Source organism: Megalobrama amblycephala, linkage group LG9 (genome assembly GCF_018812025.1).
Source record: "Megalobrama amblycephala isolate DHTTF-2021 linkage group LG9, ASM1881202v1, whole genome shotgun sequence".
In the NCBI taxonomy this organism is placed as follows: Eukaryota; Metazoa; Chordata; class Actinopteri; order Cypriniformes; family Xenocyprididae; genus Megalobrama; species Megalobrama amblycephala.
The window spans coordinates 34,543,550-34,555,686 of NC_063052.1; the positions used below are offsets into that span (position 1 = coordinate 34,543,550).

Genomic DNA, 12,137 nt, shown 5'->3' on the forward strand with positions numbered 1-12,137 from the left:
TCAAAAAAAAAATATTTACAATGATTTGGTGCTGTTATTTACAGTACCAAATAAATCTTAATCAACTGTTGACACTGCAATCTTAGGCCTAACTGGTGCCCAACTTTACCACCACTTTACCTCACCCTGTTATTTGAAGAAAGTTTTCAATGTTGTGAGTGTCGCTTTATACACAACAATAAATAGGCTAAAAAAAAGGTTTTGAAACATATTAGTAAATTATAGATTTTCTATCATATGTTATTTGATAGGTTTGCTATTTGCCTGCCAAACGGTCTGCGGTTAATGCACACATGACAGCATTAATATTGAATATAAAGTCGAATTAATTGATATAGCGCATAATCCATATTTATTTAATCTTATAGCGCCACCATGTGTCAGCTTTTGGCATTCCTGGTATTTAGGGCACTCGAGTTTGAGTTATTTTGTTAATCAGTATCATAAAACAACTAAAATATCATATCAGTATCATAAAACAACTAAAATCTTTTTGTATTGGTTTTATTGAGATTATTTTAATAGACGAACTGCAACAGAACTTGACAGCCAGTGACCATATGCATTTTGTAAAGATCAGTTGACATGATGGGAAGATGATAATAAAGATGATAATATAATACACTTTCATTTTGAAGCAAAATGATCTGCAGAAACAGCTCCTCAATGGGACTGACCCCATTCAGACATTACTTTTAAATTATTGTTATTGCACATTTAGCCTACAACGCAAGAACATAGGCTATCAACATCATAAGACACACTTACCAAAAAAAACACACACACACAATATTTGAAATGGAACGTTCGAAATGAAATAAAGCAATTTTTACGAAGAATGATAAAACAATTTGGCAAAAACAACAACAACAACAACAACAAAAAACCGGAGTTTAATAGATAGAACCATGATATAATAATTACAACAAGTACATCAGATTTTGTTTGTTCATTTAATAAAAATAGCGTTTTTAAAAAATAAATAAATAATTAAAAAAAACAGTTTCACATGAAGACGTATAGTCAGTGACGTAATTTCCGGTCCAAACGGAGGAGCAAATCAAGGCGATTGACGCGCGAGATCATGTATGAGGGAAAACCGGTTTGCGAAAACATCGGACGCTGCGGAAAAAAAGTAGGCACAAACATTGTATTGCTTTATCACATAAACACATTAAATCAATTTCGAGCAACGGAACATTTTCTTCACGCTCCGTCGGAAACGTCTTGACGTGACGGACGCACCTGCCAAGCGCGAGGCCAAGCTAAGCTAAGGCTAAACTCGAGCTAATTCACAATCAAATAAATATGCAAATAAAACACGAGACATGCATTTAAATGTAATTTGACGACCGATATTTAATGATTTCCTAGTCAACAAAATGAACAGAAAAGAGTACACGGTTAAATGGCCGTAGACTGCAGGCCGTTGTGTACATATACAATCTAGCTTCATCTGATTTGCCACAGTTGCAGCACTAATTTATTGCACAGTAAACTGCTAACTTTGTTCTAGCCGTCGTGGGCATCAGAATTGCTTAGATCTCATATAAATGTATTTTTAACATTAATAATACGTGTAATGTATACTGTTTTCTTCCCTTAAAACGACAGACTTGTATTAAAAGAAATGCTGATAAGAATACGGTAAGGTGAAGCCAGCTGTCAAATATTATCTGAGCTCCAGTGTGTGCTTGTCAACTTGTATACTTGTTAAATAAGACGTTTATTATTAAATGGAGCAGAATATGAACATGTTCTGCCCTGTTGTAATGATAAACATCTGGGTTGTCTATCTGACGCATAAACTTGGACAATGTATATAACATTTTCCAGTAGTTATGAATGTAAAGATCTCTGAATGTCAACGTAACTAGTTTAAATAGAATGTAAAATATTAATTATGCTAAAAAAAATAACATGTTTTGATCAGGTTTTAGAATATACATATATATAATGTATCTACATACACATTACTTATTTTCTGTTTCATTAGGTAACTGTCTTCATGAAGTTTTAAGTGTCGCACACACTCAGCTGCAAACACCGGACACAGATCCAAGATGCCCATCCCTCCCCCTCCACCCCCAGGTGGACCCCCTCCTCCCCCCACTCTTAGCCAGGTAAGTACTCTCTAGATGGTTGGTAACTGCAAAATTTCACCAGCCTCTGTGAAACCTTGGTATACCTCAACAAAACTGAAAAACACTTTTTCCACAGGCAAACACAACCCCTCCTAAGCTAATCCGAGATGAAGCGAAGGGCCGAGGTGCATTGCTCTCTGATATCTGCAAAGGGGCCAAGTTGAAGAAAGTTGGCGTTGTCAATGACAGGAGTGCACCGATGATTGAGAGTAAGTGGAAAAACAGCTGAGAATAGCTTGAGTTTGAGAGGTCAATATGTTCATAGGCTTTCATCTTTCAAATTTTTGTTAATGCACACAGTAAACTTCAACAGTCAATGCATTTACCTAAATTTATAGTTCACCACAAAATTGAAAAGTCTGTGATATACTGTGAAAACACAGTAAAAACATTAATAATATTGTAATCTCAAACAACTGTTTTCTATTTTAATATATGTTAAAATGTAATTTTTTTCCTATGATGCAAAGCTGAATTTTCACCATCATTACTCCAGTTTTCAGTGTCACATGATCCTTCAGAAATCATTCTAAGTTAAAAAGAACAGAGAAAGAGAAATCTTTTTATCTTTATAAATGTATTTACTGTCACTTTTGGTCAATTGAATGCATCCTTGCTGAATAAAACTATTAATATCCTTTCAAAAACATCTTTCTGACTTCAGACTTATGAACAGTAGTGTAAGCTTTCAGTGTGGTGGTACATTGAATTCTTTTGTGGTTTTTTTTTTTTTGTTTCTTTTTTTTCAGAGCCGAAAGGGAGCAGCGGAGGCGTGTCCAGTGGTGGAGGGTCTTCTGCGCCGGTCCAGCCAGTGGGAGGGCTGTTTCAGGGTGGCGTCCCAAAATTGCGACCTGTAGGAGGTGTGTTGATTTTTAAAAATATTTGTTTTTGGTCTGTTTAATAGAATAATTCACCCAGAAATTGAAATGGTTTTCACACCCTTTGTTGTGTGCGACCTCTAGCAGACGAAAAACTACATAGTGCACCTTTAATACGAGCCTGCACATTTTCAGGACTCACAACCTCATTCAGCAACAATATCAAGTTGGGGAATGGGGTTGGTCACGCTCTTAAAAAAGAAAATGCTATATGAACACAACCATATTATGTGGCGCTGCCATACTAGCCATTAGCATCTGCTCTTGAGTTTTGTTTTGTGTGAAACCTAAGGGATTAGAGATAATCAGTGCATAATCAGTGCATAATTGAGTGTCAATGCATTGTTCCAGCCACACTTAAAGGGTTAGTTCACCCAAAAATGAAATTTCTGTCATTTAGTACTCACCGTCATGTCATTCCAAGACCGTCTTTCATCATCAGAACACAAATGAAGATATTTTTGATGAAATCCAAGAGGTATCTGAACCACACATAGGCAGCAATGTCTTTGCACCTTTCAAGGCCCGGAAATGTAGCAAACAAATCATTAAAATAGTCCGTGTGACTCCAGTGGTTCAACCTTAATGTAATGAAGTGACGTAAATACTTGACATAAATAAAAGTGAAAATACTTTTTGTGAGCAAAAACAAAAATAACAACTTTATTCAACAATTTCGTCTCCTTCCTGTCATTCTCCTACGCTGTTTACGTTGTAGACGCAGTGCAGCACTTCTGGGTTGACGAAATTGTTGAATAAAGTTTTTTTTTTGTTTTGTTTTTGCGCATACAAAGTACATGCTGCTACAAAAATCTGGCAGTGTGAGTACAGTATGCGCGTACTCTTCTGATGACGAAATTCACGTCACGCACACTGTACGCTGACCCTTGTGTAACAATTCATATCGTTCAAGCTACAGATTTTAAGATGTTTTTATAATGCCCTACTTGAATGAGTTGTGCTGTGTTGCAGATGGTTCTGCAGGCAGGTCTGCATTGCACCCTTCTAGCACTCGTTCTGCTGCCCCACGCCCACCTGGCAGTCACGATGACCCCGACAGTCCCTCTCAACAGGCCTCTCCTACAGAGTCTGGCCGTTCCCAGAGACCGTCCCTACCTGATCTCTCTCGTTCCCCTGGTGGAGGCAGCAGCCCCTCTACAGGCATGAAGCACAGCTCTTCTGCCCCACCTCCGCCACCCCCAATGTCTCGGCGTGGAAACGCTCCCCCTGCCCCACAGCAGAAGGCCACAGCGGCCTCGTACAATCGAGAAAAGCCACTTCCTCCAACTCCAGGCCAGCGAGGACCCTCTCCAGCACCGGTGCGTGAAAACGCACCTCCTCCCCCAGTGAAACCTCCTCCGTCACCTGTGAGCAGCCGCTCGTCTTCATCCTCCTCTTCTCCCTGGCCCCGCCGCCCCCCCCTTACCGTCAGCAATCTGGAGTTTCCAATGGGCCCTCCAGTCCTGTGAATGAGGCTGCCCCTGAACTGCCCCAGAGACACAACTCGCTCAGCAAGAAGCCTTCAGCGGGTGGGCACACACCGACACGCGGGCATGCGCCTCCTCCGCCACCGTCACCCACCCCTCAGGCTGCCAGACCCCCTCCTCCAGCGCGAGAGCCCCCGGGACGAGGAGCAGGTGAGGTCTAGAATCTGAAATAAGGTGGTTCTAGGGAAAATAGTTGCTGAGCGAAAGTCCTCTAATTTGCCAAATTAATTGATTTTGTGCTGAAACCTTTTAAAAGTTTGGGTTCTGTAAGATTTTGTATTGCTTTTAAAGTCTTTCATGCTCACCAATGCTGCATTTATTTGGTTTAAAGCACAGTAAGAGCAGTAATATTATGAAATATTATTACAATATATTATAGCTGTTTTATAATGAAGTGTATTTTAAAAGAATTTATTTCTGTGATGGCAAAACTGAATTTTCAGCATCATTACTCCAGTCTTCAGTGTCCTTCAGAAATCATTCTAATTTGCTGATTTGGTGCTTTGGTGAAAGATGCTGAAAACGGCTTAATTTTGTGGAAACCATGGGATCTATTTTTTCATGATTCTGTGATGAATAGAAAGAACAGCATTTATTTGAAATAGAAATACTTTGTAACTATTATTATAAATGTCTTTGTCACTTATGATCAATTTAATGCATCCTTGCTGAATAAAACTTTTGAACAGTAGTGTACATTTCTATATATTTCTAAAGTTATTTCTTTCTAGCTATATTTCTAAAGATGTGTGTGATGTTCACACAGAATTATCACTTTTTCATTATTTACTATTATTACTATCTACTTTCAAGAATTTCTGGAAGTTTGAAGCTGCTCTTTTCCATACATCTATAGCTCATTATGACCACATCTTCCTCATAGGCCATTATAAAAGATGATGTAGTCCATATGACACATTCTCTTTATTTCAAGACTTTCAAGTCATATGATATATGACATCATCAGATCAAGATTTGAGTGAGAAATAGGCTGAAATTTAAGCCGGTATTATTCACACAACTTCACAAAAGTTGACGCCAGATTTGACATCCTTAACCCACACCCAGAAGAGTAATGTACATGAGAACTATAATTTTGAATGATTTGCGTATTGATTGTTTGTCTTGACATTTTCAACATGACTTCCTTTATTAGCCCCTCCAATTCCTGGGCAGGTGTCACGGAATGGCCGGGATGCTCCGCCGCCGCCGCCACCACCGTACAGGACTCACGGTACCACCTCAGATGTCCCGAGCCGAGGCAAGCCCCCTCCTCCCCCCTCCCGCACACCAGCCGGACCCCCGCCCCTCCCCCGCCTATCCGCAATGGACACACTTCCATTTCCCGTTCCTTTGTAGGTGAGTCTTTCAAGCTCACTCTCAACCCACACCTGCAGTCTCATCCACCCTCTCATGATCATTTCAACATCCTTCATTCATCTAGAGTGGATGTTCTCTTCAAATTTAATCTAGCGGTGCACAGGTCTCATAGGGCAAGTGATGGTTCCATCCTGTGCTCTAAAACACTATGGCCCATCTTTATTTTTGAGCCCTGGTATTGTGCAACAGATACTACAAAATACATCCACACTTTGTGTTAAACCTGTTAGGAAGCTAAAAAATTCAGATTTATTTTTCATATTAAAAAAAGTAACTCATTTAGCAAGTTCACAGGTATCCACAGTTGCTGGACAGCTGTTACTCAATAATCTCATATTCAGTGTATGACGATGCTAACGATACTTGCGTCAATAATTAGACGTCTAATTAGAAGGCAATATGAGTTATAACCGTAATTGAACTAAACTATACCTATTCTATCTCCATGCAGCATATATTGGCAGTTTCTGACATTATTGTGTGTCCTGACTGAATCCTGTCACCGGAGAATCAGCTCATGAAGCTCCGCCCTCTTAGGCTGAGCGCAGCAGCTCATTTGCATTTAAAGGGACCACACTGAAACGGCACATTTTTGCTCAAGCACTAAAAGTGGCAATTTTAACATGCTATAAAAAATTATCTGTGAGCTAAAACTTAACATACACACTCTGGGAACATCAGAGACTTATTTTACATCTTGTTAAATAGGGCATAATAGGTCCCCTTTAATGCAGTTGGTTTTGTCCAAACAAAGTTACATAACAATGAGAAAATATTTGAAGGCAGATGTACAATCGAGATCAACATAACTGAGCCATTTTTGAACAAGGTTTTATCGGAAAAGCTGTGTCACATTTCTGCTGCAGTTAAATACAATTTACACTATTTAAAAAATATGTCACAAGCTACACTCCCTTTCAAAATTTTGGGGTTGGTAAGATTTTTAAAATGTTTTTGAAAGTATCATCTTATGCTCACAAAGGCTGCATATATTCAAGCGAAAATATTATTACAATTTATAAAATAACTGTTTTCTATTTAAATGTTTTCAAATTAAATTTACTGCTGTCAGGGTAAAGCTGAATTTTCAGCATCAATACTCCAGTCTTCGGTGTCACATGATCCTTCAGAAATCATTCTAATATGACGATATTTGTGCTCAAGAAACATTTTTTATTATCAATGTTGAAAACAGCTATTCTTTTTAATATTTTTGTAGAAACCGCGATGCATCAAAAGAACATAATTTATTTGAAATACAAATCTCTTGTTACATAATAAATGTCTTTACTGTAACTTTTTATCAATATAATGTGTCCTTGCTGAACAAAACCTTGAATTTCTTGAAAAAAAAAATCTTACTGACCCCAAACTTTAGAATGCTATTGCACATTATTTCAAATATCAAAAGTAAAGTGATACTTGCCAAGAGTCTGATCCCTCTCAGTTGCTCTTCTCTGAATATCCTTTGGTTTTCTTTTGTTTCTTCCAACAGATGATTTTGAGTCCAAGTATTCTTTTCATCCTCTGGATGACTTCCCTCCTCCAGAAGAGTATAGACACTTCACTAAGATATACCCGAGCAAAGCTAACAGAGGTAAGTCTCAGGAAATGAAAGGTTAGATCTAGCAGTTTGTTTCTGATCCACACAAGCTTCAACAAATAAATGTAATTATTGCCACAGTGAGAATAAAGCCTGTGATCTTTTGAGTTTTCATGAGCTTGTGTAAAGACAATTTGGTGTAGATAAACCAGACCTGCTGCATGCTTTTCATCTTCAGTAGGTTTATACAGGGCTTGACATTGATGCTTGTCTAGGAAAAGTGGATTTTTTTTTTTTTTAAGGGGCAAGTGAAAGAATATTTTACTTGCCCAACCGGACAAGTAGCCTCATTAAATCTTCAGTGGCAAAAAATAACTAGGTATGCATTGAAACGTGAGAATTACTCTGATTTTGTTACATTCAGTGTAAATAGCGATTGATAATGGATAGTGTATTTCTGTTAAGGCTGTTGAGGCTCACGTTGCCTGTCTTTTGTGGAGAAATCAAAACAATTAAGTGTAACAGCACACATAAAAAACATACTGAAAAATTCAAAATGTTGAGTTTTTTTATTTATAACATATGATACTGTTAAGAGTGCTGTCTTGCCAAATATTATCACGATTGAAAATGTTACATTGATTTTATAGTTCAATAAACAAGTAGTTAATATTAAGTTGCTTACATTTTAGAGACAATATTGACTAATTTTGTTCTATTTCACCAGTGAAAAATAGTTCCAAACAAAGATCAAAGCAAAACTATTGCACATTCTCATAGCAACACTCGTTACTGAATGATTTAGCATTTTGAGCGAAGCATTTGTGGTCTCCTACTAATGTTATACAGTACTTAAAGAGTAAGTTCACCCAAAAATGAAAATTCTGTTATTAATTACTCGCCCTCATGTCGTTCCACACCCGTAAGGCCTTCGTTCATCTTCAGAACACAAATTAAGATATTTTTGATTAAAATCTGATGGCTCAGTGAGGCCTCCATTGCCAGCAAGTTAATTAACACTTTCAGATGCCCAGAAAGCTACTAAAGATGTATTTAAAACAGATCATGTGACTACAGTGGTTCAACCTTAATATTATGAAGCGATGAGAATACTTTTTGTGCGGCAAAACAACAAAATAACGACTTTTCAATAATATCTAGTGATGGGCGATTTCAAAACACTGCTTCAAAGCTTTATGAATCTTTTGTTTCGAATTATTGATTCGGATCGCGTATCAAACTGACAAAGTTTAGTGAACTATTGAAATTTCGAAACACTTATGATGTAACAAAGCCTTGTTTACTGAAATCACGTGACTTTGGCGCTCCAAAACACTAATTCGAAACAAAAGATTTGTAAAGCCTCGAAGCTTCATGAAGCAAATCGGCCATCACTAGATATTGTTGAAGTCGTTATTTTGGGGGTTTTTTGGCATGCAAAAAGTATTCTTATTGAACCACTGTGTGGTTGAACCACTGTAGTCACATGATCTTTTTAAATATGTCTTTAGTAGCTTTCTGGGAATTTGAAATTGTTAATTGTCTTGCTGGCAATAGAGACCTCAATGAGCCATCGCATTTCATCAAAAATATCTTAATTTGTGTTCCGAAGATGAACGAAGGTCTTACGGGTGTGGAACGACATGAGGGTGAGTAATTAATGACAGAATTTTCATTTTTGGGTGAACTAACTCTTAAATTACTCAGCCTCATATCAGACAAGTGAATGACAGATTTACTTGTCCAAAGGACAAGTATAATAAGGCTTAATGTCGAGCCCTGGTCTATAGCATGAGTTTACTGAATGCATTTGCCTGATGGCTATGAACTGGTCTACAGGGAAGAATACAGTGATTTTATGCTCTGAGCTTGGACTCATACGTGTCTCTGTTTGTTTGGCAGTAATGAGAGGAGCCCCTCCTTTGCCACCTGTTGGGAGGTAAACACTGTGACCAGTCGCTCGGGCTGCATCGGCGACGAGGGTTCTTCATACAGACCCATACGCTCATAAACAGACAATCTCACATGCACATCTAAAGACACAAAGCTTGCACCTTATTAACATCCATTCCCCCATTGGATAACATTCCTCTACATTCAAGCAAGCTTCACTTTTGTCCTGCGCGGAGGATCGTCTTCACTCAGAAAAGAGTGAGATGTGGGAAAGTTTTGCATTCCACCATCAATAATGGCCAACTTTATTTTTTCCCTTGACATTTCAAGTACCTAGGTAGCACTGCACATTTGGTTTGATGTGCACTGATAGCTAGCAGAGGTGTAATGGCGTCCGAGCCTGTATGTATCTAATGCGTAGCACTTGAGATGGGAAGCGGAAAGCACGTCCCTGGAAAAATGTCTTAACTACCATGTCATGTTAATTGTTTTGTCGTTCGTCTTTTTTCTCTTAGCTGCCACCCAATGTTATGCACTGTGAATAACGCCAGTCGAGCGCGTCTGAGTGTGAACTGAACTGTAAAAACTGCTTTAGATGCTTGTTCGTTTTTGTCTTTTGTCCTGGTCTTGCCCCTTTTCAGGGAACAGCCATTACCTTTAAGTTCTCTCAGGGGGTTTGTTGGACTTCATTACCTTGCGGTAAGTTTGTGAACGAGAGTTCTAACAGGTCCAAAAGTGCCAACAGATGCTCTGCCATTAATAAATCAGCATGGCTCCTTCAGTTGTAAAACACATCCTCCTTTGGGAACCAGTAGTTTTCATAGTTTGTTCTGAAGATGAACCACAAGTTTTTATTTCAGGTTTAAAGTTGTCGTCCAGCAATACACCTCACATTTTTCACCTGCATTGTGAATCCTGGCTTCCCTGTAATTGTCCAGTTACAGGACGGCACAGCTATGCCACTTTATGTTCATGACCTGGTTGAAAGCTGAACTTGTCCCAAGCTGCCTACAGACTGGTTTTGCATCAAAGACTGCCTTTGAGCGAAAATCGCAAGCATTTTAACCGTTACGATACTTGATTAAGTTCAATGCATGCTGCTTATTTGGACAGACCTCCAATATAAACGTTGGGTGTATTTGCATGTAAAGCTGCAAAATCGCTCTATGTATTGCTTCATTTTCCTCTGTTTTTTAACAGTGCATCTGCTGTTTGGATGACAGGGCCATGACTAAGGGTTCTGGAACGGTGGTCTTATACTACATAGTATTGCTGCAGAAATGTGGTAGCTAGTTATTTCATACCAGTCATGTTCAACTAATTGTACAAGCTTAGCCAAACATGCAGAGTCGAGACGCTTTCAAGGCTGGCACTAATGACGACATCCATATCCATATTTGGAGTTTGTTCAGTGTCATTGTTAGATCTTCCTGTTTGTAAGTTCATGTTTATTCTCCAGAGAATAGACTACATTTCAGTTCTGCAGAAGAACTAACATCTCATAAATTGTGTAGATTAGATGGATGATTATGAACTTTTTTGCCCCCCTGTGTTGTTCTGCCTTACATTTGCTGATTAATGTGACGGTACAGGATTATAATTTTTTTTTTTTAAAGAAACAAGAAATTTAAAAATTGTGTATTTACAAGAACTTAGAGAGATATGGTAGTGATAGTTATTAATCTATTTTTAAGTTGTAAAAAGCTTGTAATATAGTAAATAATTTCAGGCAACCATAGGTTTCAAATGAAATCGTGGACTAATCATTACTTGATGGTAAATCCTCATCACTGAATATTGTTGAGGACATTTTCTCAGACTAATAATTGCATTTAATCACCTACTGTCTGCCAGCAGAGGTCAGTGTACATGTCTTTAGAGGAGCATAACTTACTCACATTGAGAGAGAGGATTGTCATTGTCATCATTCCATGCTTAACTAAAGCCTGTCCACACCTGTTGAAATAAAGCTGAGGAAAAACATGGTCAAAGAATGTCATTTGTCTGGAGACACGTGTGAAATTAATGTGAGGAAAATTACATATTCTGAATCCCAAGTTAATTTACAAAAGTGTTACTTTGTGCCCCGCTCTCCCCTATGTGTGTAGCAGCAATGCTATTAAAACTTGAGGGGCCGTTCACGTTGCGTCTAAAAACGCATGGAAAGTGTGGCCGTGCCGCTTCTCTTCCTTTCCAAAGCCCTTGCGCTCCCATGGCGTCTGTCGTTGCTATGCAATCATGAACTGCGCTCTCCACAACGACGAGGAAGTTTCAGCAAAGGATAAATTGATTTCTAGGCCTTGCATTAGCTCTACTACTAGATATATTTGTGGAGATGAGAAATAAAAACCCACCCTGTACAGCTATGATCAGCTGTTCAGCTGAGCTTTCGATGTTGTTACGGAAAGGCCGATCGGTTGGTTCTTGTCACATGACCTGTGGTGCGCTTGCGGAATTCTGAAAAGTTGAGAATTTTTCTTCTAGTTGTGCCTGGAAAACACAAGCGTGTCGCTACATTTGAAATGGCGAACTTGAGCGCGCAAAAGCTGCGATATGTGAACGGCCCCTAAATGCACTTTTTGTTCTGATGCTGGTGCTGTTAGTTTCCTCCTCCTGTTCAGTGTTAACAGGTTGAGTTAGAACAATGTCTTATAATTTTTTTATTATAATGTTCAAAGGATAATGCCAAAATCCCTTTAAGACAAGTCATTTCACTCGGCGGCCATCTTTGAAACGCCTCTCGGGCATCCTGGGCATCATGCAATCTGTTTGAATGGGGAAACATAAAATTCTCCAAAACTGTTCGCCAACC

At 38.6% G+C, this 12,137-nt stretch overlaps 1 protein-coding gene across 1 annotated transcript; it reads left to right on the forward strand.

Moving 5' to 3' along the window:
• Positions 1-986: 986 nt before the first annotated feature.
• wipf2b (WAS/WASL interacting protein family, member 2b) lies at positions 987-11,310 on the forward strand. The gene is given in 10 exon segments (XM_048203072.1): positions 987-1,135; positions 1,997-2,123; positions 2,221-2,353; positions 2,894-3,004; positions 3,995-4,419; positions 4,422-4,659; positions 5,666-5,812; positions 5,815-5,868; positions 7,385-7,486; positions 9,335-11,310. Coding segments are annotated over 9 exon segments (1,311 nt in total). The 5' UTR covers positions 987-1,135; positions 1,997-2,063; the 3' UTR covers positions 9,376-11,310.
• The last annotated feature ends 827 nt before the right edge of the window (positions 11,311-12,137 follow it).